Raw genomic sequence first — 12,792 nt, 5'->3', positions numbered from 1 at the left:
AGAAATGGTTCTATACTCTTGAAAATATGCCACTGTACTCTCTTTGGTGGTAGACAAATCCCAAATTTGAATCATTTTGCAACGGAGTGAAAAAAAGCAGTATATTTGAACACGCTAAAGAAAACTAACTCGCGTAGTCAAGGATTACAGTTATTGGTGCGAGAACTACCTTTTGGCAATAATATCGGGTTTGGTGAAAATGGTTGACAGGATAATCCCAAAGTACGAAAATGTTCAATGGGATAATCCCGAAGTACCCCCAAATTAATCTCTCGCAGATGAACTCAAAATTCATACACCAAAGTATGAGAGAAAAGAATAATAATAATAAAAAAAAGTCAAGTGAAATAAATAAATGCAATAAAATTGCACAACTTGAGTATTTTTAATTTACCTCTTAAACTAATAAATAGTATATATTTTATAAGTAATTTTTCTTAATAAGAAAGAAGCGATATGCATAGTTTTCTGAAGTCTATTTCCTTTTGTTAATTCTGAATAATACTCTGCATCTGATCTATATATTTATAAAAAGTAACGCAGTTTATCATGATGAATGTAAAGAATATAACTTGAAAGAAACTGAGTTGTGAATATGTTTCCTTATTTTGTATGTGTGAATTATTTCTGGAAGAAAAATGCATATTCAAATGGTAATTTAAATTTCAGTTTCTAGAAAATGTTGGTGTTCCTAAGAAGTGGGGGATATCTGATATTATTTCTCTGGATGAAGAGTTTTTGCACATGATTCCGAGTCCTTCTTTTGCTGTTTTGCTTTTGTTTCCAACAAGTCCAAAGGTATTTAATTTTTTGTTCAAATGTGAGATTTAAAAAAAAAATTGTTTAAGTATATATATATTTTAATCTTAAGGTAAGTATATGAATTAAGTCTATGATTAGAATTTGAATAGAGTTGCTAAAGCTTACTTGTCTGTGGTGTTACATAGATTTTAGATATTTTATAGTGCTTACTTTCTGTGTAAACCTTGCAGTTTAAAGAAAGGATATCAACTTCCTTTTTCATAAGCACATTCCCTTTCATACGCACATTCTGTGATGATATTAAAAAGTGAAAAATAATTCTTTTGGCATTAAAAATAAAAAACTGAATTATATATTAAGTAGAGCCCTCATAACTAAAATTATGTACTTTTGAATCCTTTGACTAGATTCATTTTAGATATGTTTTTATTAATGTTCTGTGTTAAAATCCTGCAGTGTCGAATAATGATATGAGAAATTAAGTTTATTTTATTTTGACATTATTGTCTAAGATTCGTGTAGTCTTGAACCGGAGTTGTTGAATTTTGTCACATGAACCTTTTGTTGAATTGTCAAGAGATAAAGTGTAAATTTTGCTTCTGTGTGTCATACTTCTAACTCACCAGACTCTGGAACATTTATGTAAGTGAGCTTAATTGAAGAACATTCATGATCATCAATGGATATTTTTCCATTTTTAATCCACTTGAGTTATCATAAGGGTACCCCTCTCTTGCAGTGGTGAGAAGGTAGATTTAGTGTGTTAATACACTGGGGCAAGAAATGAACTGTCTTTGATGTGTGCATATGCAAGAAACAAATGGTTACCAATTTGTGCATGTGCAAGAAAGAAACAATTACTGACCTGCTAATGTGCAAGGACAAAATAGTTAACTATTTTGTCCTTGCACTGTAACTGTTTTTTTAACTCTTTTTTTTTTTTTTTTTTTTTTTTTTTTTTTTTTTTTTTTTTGGTAATTGCATTATGTCAGTATAATGGTTTTCATTGTAATATACTCATTATGCTTAGGCTGAAAAATCAATTTTGCAGTGCATTTATGTATACGCTTTATAACAGGAAAAGTGACACATCAAGGAGTCATCCAAATGGAAAGAAATTGTGTATGTCGAAACCTTATTATAGAATATACAAATAATTAACTTCTGGTGGCCAGGGACTGACTATCTGGAGTTCCAGTGCATTGCAGTGGAGCATCTGGATGGTGTATAAAACAGGATATTTGCTAAGGTATACCTTCTGTGTGAATGCAGTTCAGTTGACATAGGTGGACTTTGCAGATGAGTTCGCAAAGAGTATAAGCAGATGTCACCATTTGAGAGAGGGCATGCAACTGGACTAGAGGAAGGAGAGTAGTCAAATCGAAGGATTGCTAGATATTTGCATCAGAACGATGGTATTATTCTATGGTGTTGGCAAAAATGGTGAACCATTAGCTGTGGAGAGCATCAAGAAGATAGTTGTTGACGAAGAGCAAGGACAGACTGTCTAATTAGCCTATACAGGCCCTGATATGTCCCTCTGAACAATCTGATGTGTACCTGGGAGTGACTGTTATGACCAATTTTCCAGTGATTTTAAATATAAGCACCTGAATGGGGACGGAAGTTGCAGAGGCCATAGCACCAGCTTCCTCTTGCCATTGCACGCTGCATTGCATGTTTGCAGTGGCCGCAGATGCATTAGATGTATGATGTCATGGACTGGGGTAGAATTGTCTTTCAGTGAAGAGTCATGCTTCCAACAACAGAGACATATCTGGAGACATCCAGGATTGCAATGGAATACTCACCTGACTACCTTTTTTTCATGAACCCCTGGACTTGCATTTCAACAGGATAATGCTCCATGCCACACCTTTCTACGGCTTGTCTTTGTGTTTTTCCAACACCTTTCTGGGCGGCATGATTGACAGTAGATGTCTTCTCAATAGAGCTGATTTGGGCTCTGATGGACAGCCGTCTTTAGCTGTTCTTGGATTGCGCTGATTTAACTTGCCAATTGATCATGTATGGCAGGCAGTCTTGCTGTAGAACATCCACCAACTTTATACATCACTGGTTAGCCAGATAACAGCTTGCATCAGGGCTAAAGGTTGGCCCAGTGCATTATTAAATTTTTTTGCTCTTGTAGCTGTGTTTCCTGAATAATGGTGTTTTGTTTTCAATACATGTACTGATTTTCGTCCCATTCGGGTAAATCTTTGGTGCGTCGCTTTTTATGTTATAGAGTGTATATATATATATACGCTTTCTATACTTTCTAATGTTAACAAAATTGCATTAAATAAAATAATAATTAGAATTTTCCGCTGTGTTTATATATGTGGTTGTTTTAAATAAATTGCTTACATAGTTGTATTAAATATGTTAATGTACATAATATTTCATAAATTCTCTTGAGAATTGTTATTTTAAATATATTGCTGTCAAATATTAATATTATATTATATACTATAATATTAAATGCTATAATAAATAAACTTATGTTGTATCCCTTCTCTGTATGTATGTTAAACAACTTGTGTTGTATAGGTATTAAATGAATTGCTGATATATTATTTACCATAATCAGTTTCATTTTTCTGGTTGTTTACAACATTTGACAACTAACTGTGCTAATGCTGCATCTGTCACTGAGGCAACTACAGAAGACGAGTACCATCATTAGTTTGTATGTGACATATAACTTTCTTCCCTAATGCTTGTTTTAATATTTGATGGGTTTCTGCTGCAATCTTTTAAACTTTAAAACAAAGTTCATGCGGTTCTTTTGTTCTTAGTCATAATATTTATAATGAAACAGTTTAAACACACCTTCATAAAAACATACAGTATTTGAGAACAGGACTTTCTGTGGCAATGATAGCTTGCAGTGCATTTCCTCAGTAATTTTGCAGGTGATAACGATGTATCAGAGTACTACATCACTTTGGGATGGGACGATTTCATTTTGAGAACTTTTGGTTTGTACTTTGAAGAGCATACAGTGAAACCTTTCTTCCAATGCATTCCATTCTTGAAGGCTGTTCATCATCTGAAATGTCTACAAATCAAAACTGTTTTCAACAAATATAATTATTGTAAAATTGATTAATCCATTCCTTTATTACAGATCAATGCTTATTTAAATTTAAAAACAATTTTGTTCTTTACTTTATAACACAAAACCAATAAAAATAATTAGATCCAAGACAAAAGTGATATGCAGTATTAAACAAATAAAATAGAAAAAGGAAAAAAAAAAAAAAAAATTGTTGAATTTTACTGTATCTGTATGAAAGAGTATAAGCAGCATAAGTAGAGAATGATGAGGATTGGAAAGGTAAGAGGTGTTGTTTGGATGAGTAGACACCTTGGATAAATTGTTAGGTAACTTTCTTTTTTGGTACATTCTTTTATTGTTTCTTTTTCTCTTATGGGCACTGTACACTACTTGAAAGACTTTGGGCCTCTGTTTCACTCACAATTTGTCCAGTGCTGTTTCATGTTGTCTACACTTTAAAATGTTTCTGAAATGAAACGTGGTATCACTAAAGTGACTTTTTGTTACTTTCCATATATTAGCTTATAATTTAATATACACGGTGTCCGAATCAAATGTATCTGATTTGGAGAGGTCACTTTACTTAACAGAGAGTTTAAAAGTGTAAGAAAACTATAAAACTAAATACCAATACTCACAAAGTTTTTTATTAAACAATCAATACAATTCCATGTGAGCTCCCTTGGTAGCCCTGAGAATGTCCAGCCGGTAGTCCAGTTTCAGCCATGTAGTATTTCCAGCCGGTAGCATTTCCAGAGCCACAGTAGCAAGAGCCATGGTTGTAAAGGCACGAAGGTGTTCAATATCACGGATGTTCCCCGAGTAGACTTTGTCTTTCACGTGACCCCCAAAAAAAGTTAAGAGGAATCATGTCGGGAGATCTTGGTGGCTAGGCAATTGGGCCATCGCATCCTATCCATCAGTTAGAGAAAGTTTTATCTAAAAATGCATGGACATGCTTGTCCCAGAGAGGAGGGTCCCCATCTTGTTGGAATATAACAGTGGGTTGTAAATGCTGCATTTGGAGCATTGCATAAGTTTGTAACATGTCCAGGTAAATGTTTATCATCACAGATGTCTCAGCAAAGAAAAATTGTCCTATAACTGTATCATGTGATAGAGCACACCAGACATTGGTGTTTGGGATGCTCCGTTCCAATTCATGTATTGAATAGGGATTTTTCTGAGCCCCAAATTCTGAAGTTGTGCTTATTAACGTTGTTGCTAACATGAAATGTAGCTTCATCTGGAAAAAAAAAAAAAAAAAAAAAAAAGATGTGGTTTAGAAAATCGTGTTAATTTTCGATGCGAGATAACTTCTCCACAGCAAATGCTGCACGCTGGGGCCTATCATTTGGTTGCAGTTCATTCTGCATTTTATATGCATGCATCCTCAGTTTTTGATGCAGCACATCATGAGTAGTTGATCATTTCATAGATAATTCTGAAGCTGCCTGCCTGATCGACTAATGAGGGCTCCGAACGAAAGCTTGTTGAACATTTTCCACATGTGAATCAGAATGTGAACGCCGATCACCTCCGGATCTTTTCCTTACACTTCCTGTTTTGAGAAATGTTTTGAGCCACTTTTCTATGCTCTTAGCCTGGGGTGGATTTCATTTATAAAGTGTTTGAAACAGTCTTTGCACTTTTGCTACGGATTTTTGTTTTTCATATCAGAGAGTAATTTGTGTCTTCTCTTGCGGTGATGCCATTTTCTCGTTTATTGGCTGAGCAGACACATAGGTACGTCAGATGTGAGAAAAAAATATTGTCACTATACTCTATGAATTTAACTCCCAACATGTGGCTAATATCACCCTCGTAGCGCTAAAACTGTGTCTAATCGACTGTTCAAAATAGGTATATTTGATTCGGACAACCTGTATTTTCCTCTCTTACTTTCTTGAATAATGTAAATGTCATCTTAATGAGTGTAAGTTTATGAAAATAGAGACTAAAATAAGTAAAATACAAATTTAGGTAATAAATGTTGTTTAAATACAAATCATGATGGATCCAAAAACCCGTGTTCCTCAGAGGGTTAAAATATGTCATGAATTATATATCCTGTTTATCATGCTTTAAGCCTCATAACTAGTTAATTTATTTCTGTTTTGATTGAATTGCTGGGGTTTTGATTGAATTGGGTGTACAATATATAATTTTTCTAGTAGAATGTTTATATAAATTGCTGGGTACTAAACCATTTTGAAGACTGTAAAAAAAATTGCAGCAAAAAATGTATGTGCAAAAGTGCCAAATCTAGCAAACGCACTTGTTTAACAGTGGGCCAAATCTAGCATACATGCTGATTTCAAATTGCATAAGTTTAGATAGTTCTATATTTCTTAAGACGCCATTGAAATACTAGTTTAATTTTTAAATCCTTTTTTGATATCAATTTGGGAATTGTCCATGACGAAAAAGTCTGCAATAGAATTTTTTCAAAGAAAAGGCATCATTCATTATAGAAAATTATGTTTGAACAACCAACGAGATGAAATTATGCTTTAGTGATAACTCGGTAGCGAAATAGCTATGCAGGAATCCATTCAGTTATGTTTACCTTTTTTTTTTATATAAATTATAATAATGATCTGAAATAGTTATTTACTCTTATGCTTCCATTCAGTATTTAGTCACCGTGAGTAGTTGTGTATATTAGTCTTTTTTGATCAGTATGTTTATTTTTCAGTAGCAAATTTAAGTTTATTTATCTCTCTTTTTCTCTTTAAACAGAGGAATTAACTGTTTTCCAATTTGTAAATATGAGCTGTGACTATCCTGGCCACACACATAATTTTTTGTTTCTTTATTAAATCTATTAAAGGAGACTATAATACACAAGAAAAAGATGGTGAGCCATAAAAACGATGTTTCTGCTGATTAACCGAGATTCCTGGCTGTTGCTTTTAAACACCTGCTGGCTAAGGAATCAAACCTTGGCCAATGACAATACATCGATGGATGTTGGATTGATGTTAGCTATGTGCACACTATTCATCCTTGAGTGGTTGTGTGTGGGGAAGGGGTACTGCATTTTTTTTTTTTTTTGTTTGTTTTTTTTTGTTTTGTTCTAACCTAAACAATTAAGGCCCAAGATTTATCTGAAATGAATGCTGCACATAATAGTTTTCTTTTGTTAGCATAACAACAGGGAAGGGATATATAATTAAATTCCGAGGAACTAAAGTTCGATTAACATAGCAAGTTTGCTCTTCCTTAACATTTTCATTTGAAGCAACTTGTTATTTCCGTCTGTCTTTTTATTATTAATCTTATCAAAATTGCAAGTGTAATAAATTATAATGCTTCCATCTTTCACTTTTCCCAAAGCTATACAGCCATCAGTTAGCCAAGGATATCAGAATTTCCTTTTTATTATTTATTTTATTTAAAGTTCCTTTTTAAAAACTGATGCAGCAGTAAGACGATCTAATAATACTAGAAAACTTTTATCTAAAATCTAATGGTATCAGTATGAGGCACTGCCAGATTACGAGAGGCTGCGTCAGCAGATACAGTCAAAAGTCGTTAATTCGGACACCCATAATCTGGAATAATCTATAATCCGGACTTCAAAGCTAAAAACTTTCTGCGCATGCGCCGCGTTGACACATGAGCATAGGCGTTTACGCGTACGCGTAAGACTTTACGACTGCGCATATGCGTGTGCACAAGTGCAGAATACGTTTTCGCGTGCGTGTTTAATGTATAACGGACGGTATAAGCGAAAATTATCTAATTATCTATTTCAGTTAATGTTGATGATTGCGTTGTTCCTTAGTCTTCAAACTGGATCCGGCTTATTACTTTTTTCAGACTGTAAGAGCAATTTTATAAAAGTAAACTTGAACTTTCGATTATGTCAAATAGAATTTCCGATGCTGGAGCTCCCAAAGGATCTACAAAACGAAAGTATGTTTCGATGTCCATCAAACAAAAAGTGCAATTGCTGCAAAAAAATGGATAACGGCATGAAGAAAGTGACAGAGAGGTTAGTGAAAACGAAAAAATTTTGATCGACAAGTTAGTCGGTATTCTCGGCACAGCGATTACGGGACTTGAACAGCGGTACTTTGTAACTGAACAAGAAATTATGTCTGTTTATAGAATTAAAGAGAAAGTATTATCACATAAAACGAAGCAACTTAAACAACTTACCTTGAAAGAAATGTTTAATAAAGTAAACAAATAAATATTAACTTTTTTTTTTTTTTTTTTTTTTTTTTTTTTTTTTTTTTGTAAATTTTGATACCCTTTAGATCATAATTGTTCTTTATTTCATAAATTACGGTTTCATATTTTTAATTTTAGAATTTCTGCATGCCATCTTACGAGATTTAAACTGATGATCTATAATCCGGAAAAATCGATAATCCGGAATCGCGGAAGTCCCGACGAGTCCGGATTAACGACTTTTGACTGTATTTGTAAAAATGCTTGGCCAGCTGCCAAATTTTGTGGTGATGAAAACCATGCATCTGAGAAGTAAAATTTTGTAATTATTGAAATAGAAGAAGACATGATAAATAAAGAAGATATAAATAAGGTCTTACAATATAATGACAATGCTTCAATCATCAATCAATTAATGGAACAGAAAATATCTAATATGGTTTTAAATTGAGAAAATATTGCAGTTTCGGCTGTGAGTCCTATTGTAATTTCACTTGGGGGGTGATTCAGAAAAATTCTCTGTGCAAAATAAGAAATATTAATGGAGAATACTTTTAATTGTATAATTTCTGCTTATCATTTTACTGGATTTAAACTTCAGAAATTTCTAAATTCTTCCTCTTCCTCATGCATATTCTCTATGCAAAATACCTGTTCCTTAAAGAAATATTAATGGAGAATGCTTTTAGTTGTATAATTTCTGCATATCATTTTACTGGATTTAAATTGTTGATCTAAAATTCAGAAATTTCTGAAATCATTGAAGTCCTAATGATTCTGGATCTTGGGCTTTGAACTGTATTTAATGTATTAAGACTAATAGAAATTGATCTAAAATTAAAAAGTACAAATAAAACTACTTTGGCGGTTAGGTTATAAAAAATGGCTTGATTCCTAGACAAATTTTCAAATTCATACTGTCATATATTGTCAGATGCAAACATAATCTCATGTTTGAGGACTGTTAAAAGAAGACCAAGCTTTTGTTATTCTTGCTTAATTTCTTATTGTACATACTTTCAACCACTATCCCTTCAAAGTATTCTTCTCTTGTGTCAATTATTCCTTCCACTTTTAAAATGCCTGCTGAAACTCGCCGCTTTCAATGACATGCAGTACTCTTGCTGAATTTTCCTGATTTTCCTATGGGGGCGGGAAAAGATATCCTTTTAAGTGTAGGAAGTAGTTTAAAGTGTAGGAAAGTGAAAGCAGTTTGGTAAGGAGAGATTTGAGGAGTATTGTAGGTGGGTCGCAATGGAAATGCGATGTTTTGTCAGACAGTTGGTAACAAAAAGCAATGTATGAACTGGACTGTTGTCATTATGCAACATACATGACTGATTCCCCAATAGTTCAGGTCTTATCCAGGGTCAGCATCTCTTAATCGTGTTCAAATTCTCTGGTAGAGAAAATGTTGACTTAGAAGGTTGTTCAATCCTTGCATCTTAGGCAATCGAACTTGTGTCCTCATTAAAACACTGAAACTAATTCTAGCAATGTGTTCAGCTCATGAAGTCATCCTTGTATGCTTGGTGAAGCATTTAGAATGTTTCAGTGAAAGTTTATCCCAGTTTATGCAGACATGTCATTCCACCTACTCCATTTTGGGTTTTTCTGTTATCCAATAAGCAGTTTATGCACAACCTCACACAGTCTGTAGTTACTTGACAACTAATGTATAGATTGGAACCTGGTAAAAGGTTATGTATTACCAAGACCTGCCTTTAGGTACACATGGTGGCCAGAGCTTGCCATCTGCAACCATTAGCATGCAATTTGGAATGTCTGTTTTTTTTTAAAAGAAAGCTCATATTTATTGAAATACTAAACAGCTGTCAGATTTCTTTCTGTAATTAAATCATGTGATCATGCTGAAAAAAAACTCTCTCTTTCTGCCAAAGAGAAATTTTTAAGTATTGTTAATGTGAACCAGGATACTAGTAAGAAATCCATATGCTGTTTTTAATTTGCTTTTTTAGCAATGGCATTACTGTTACAGTGTTGACTCTTACCTCAGAAAGTTAATTTTATTTTTTTATTTTAATTTTTATTTTGAAATTTTCTTTATAGTATTATGAATATTGTGAGAAATTAGAGGAGCTTTCAAAAAATGAAAAGCAAGAGGTAGAAAAAGATGTATTCTTTATGAAGCAAACTGTAAGAAATGCTTGTGGAACAGTAGCTTTAATTCATGCTGTAGCTAATAGCATGGAACATCTAAATTTGAGCCCTGATTCACCTGTGCGAAAGTTTGTAGAAGATACTAAAGAACAAGATCCAGACCAAAGAGCATTAATCTTTTCGCAGAGTGAAGTAAGGAATATTTAATTTTTATTACTATTTTAGCATTTAGGTACATAGTCATTTAGTTATTTTTGTTCGAGCTACTTAATTCATATTGAACTTTGCCATATTATTATAAACTGGTAAATTTTGATGGCAGACATATATTTAAGTTCTTTTTTTTTTTTTTTTTTTTTTTTTTTTTTTGTAATTGCATTTATTATTTTGAATTACATTAAGTGTATTACTTGTAACTGTATTTGCTATTTTTACATATGTATTTAAAAGTAAGCTTGATAATTTTTTTGGAAGAAATGATTCAGTATAAAATTTTTAGATGTAGTGTCAAAATTTGTTGAAGTCTGTATTAAGTATGCAACTTTTTTCCCTCTTTGGAAATGCTCTGCCAGGTTTTTGTATTACAAGAATGTGGATGTTCAAGAGTCCCTCCCTAAATGACAGGCACTTGTCTATTCAGCATTGGCCACTCCTAAGGCCTGCAGTAGGGACCATTTTATTGTGGAGGTACCTAACGGGTACCTCCGTTTCTTCCTATGAAGGGATAGATAGTTACAATGATGTCTTTTCTGGGCTTTGAATCCAAGCCCTTTTGTACAGCGGTAGTCTTCCCTAACCACTATACCATCTGGGTGGCTGTAGATACAAGAGTGAAATATAATTCATGAAAAATTGCTTTAATAATATATATATATATATAGAGAGAGAGAGAGAGATGTATGTGGTATCTGTCTGTAACCTGAAATTTTACATCTTTTTATCTCTTTTAAAGTATACGATATGAAGTACTGTGCAAGAGGTAGCCAGCTGTTGATGTAGGGTGAGGGGAAATGCCCAATTATAAAACAGAATTTCTTCAAAAGAAGCTGAATTTTCAAAGTTTAATAACTGTTATCAGTTTCAAGCAAATAAAATAACCAATTCAGACTTTTGTGAAACATTAAAACTTTTTAACCCTCTGACTGCTCAATTTATGGACTGAAATCACTTCAAAATTATGTATTTTTATTTTTTGCATATTTTAAATCTTTATATATTGGAGAATTGAAAAATGCACACTTCTTTCTAGAAAATATTTTTTATATAGATTTTTATCATGAGAAACTAAGTCACCAGAAAAACCAATTTCAGATGTTATCACCAAAAAAAAAAAAAAAAAAAAAAAAAAAAAAGATTTTTTAAAAATAAATTTCATTCGAATTACAGTTAATTTCTATTTATTGCATAATATAAAAAAATAAAATGTATAAAATTTAAGAAAATATAAAGCGCTGAGGGAAAAATACCTTAGAAATGCAGTTTAGTATGATAAAAGTTCAAAGCAGGTTCAAGGCAAAGTCAATCTTCACAGTTTTTTCACCAGATTCAATAAATTTAATTAATAATCAATCTAATAATTAATCTAATTAATAATTCAATAATTTAATTAAATAAGATAATTGCTGATCGTTTTCTAGCATCCATTTCTGTAAGAAAAAAGCAGCAAAAAGTGAAGTTTGAACGCTAATACTATGTGCCTTGAAATGCCGCAATTTAGTGGACAACTAACGATATCTGTTGGCCAAAATGTAACCTAAATGCTTAATACTGTATATAATTAATTTCAATGGTTAAACGAGGAAAAAACGAGATGTGCTCCTCAATAAAGGAAGAAATGCCCTCGGAAATCGGAGGATAAGCAAATTTTGCTACATTTTAGTTGTCCGTGGAAATCACGGGATGATCAGCCAGAGGGTTAATTTTATATTTTTAGTGCACTGTACAAATAAATTTTGAATATATTCTTAGATAAATGTATTTCAGTTGTTCTGATGATATTCATCATTCTAATGTTTTAGAATCAGTGTCCTGAATGTGGGTTTTATTTTGGCACAAGTAAACACATTTAATCAAAATTGTAAAAACAACCTTGTATTTAGCGTAAGTATAATAATACTTATTAATACATCATCGTATCATTATACTTACGCTAAATACAAGGTTGTTTTTACGATTTTGATTGTCACATTAGTGTGTTTCTCTTCTAGTCTAAACACATTTACTTTAGACTTTATTAATGAGTGAATTTTGTTTACAGCAGTTATTAAAATATATATGGAAATAAGATATTATTTATATGTTGTAACTATCAACAGCAAATGCACAGTTAAAACTTTTACCTTTTTTGAAGGTAATCTACAGATAATATATCCAAACACTATTAAATAATGATGCATTTTACTTTAAAGCAGTAGAGTAAAGGATGGAACAAGCACTTTTGTAATTGATAGCTTTCATTCAGAGACTTATTGTGAAAGTGCTTTTTTTTTGTTGCGTGTGTGTGTTCTTCAAGAGTGTCTGAAAAGGAAAGTTTTAATTCTCATCAAAGGAGTCAAGAGTACATAGTTCCTTACTGCTCATTTGGAGGAGCACTTCTACAGTCACTTTCCTTCATTTCTACAGGAAAATCTTTTGTTACACTTGATGCATTATATTGTCCTATC

The 12,792-nt window shown here is 32.5% G+C and overlaps 1 protein-coding gene across 1 annotated transcript in view; it reads left to right on the top strand.

The window, feature by feature from the left end:
- LOC118204717 (ubiquitin carboxyl-terminal hydrolase isozyme L3-like) overlaps positions 1-12,792 on the top strand; it is a 176,360-nt gene that overhangs the window by 14,945 nt on the left and 148,623 nt on the right. The window contains exons 5-6 of the mRNA XM_085808155.1: positions 670-798; positions 10,079-10,321. Of these exons, the coding sequence (XP_085664281.1) occupies positions 670-798; positions 10,079-10,321 (372 nt within the window). The remainder of the gene's footprint in view (positions 1-669; positions 799-10,078; positions 10,322-12,792) is intronic.

Source organism: Stegodyphus dumicola, chromosome X1 (genome assembly GCF_044657685.1).
Source record: "Stegodyphus dumicola isolate Sdum_Otavi_A_Nest chromosome X1, ASM4465768v1".
Taxonomy (NCBI): Eukaryota; Metazoa; Arthropoda; class Arachnida; order Araneae; family Eresidae; genus Stegodyphus; species Stegodyphus dumicola.
The sequence above is the reverse complement of the archived record's forward strand: the minus strand, read 5'-3'. Positions and strand labels throughout refer to the sequence as shown.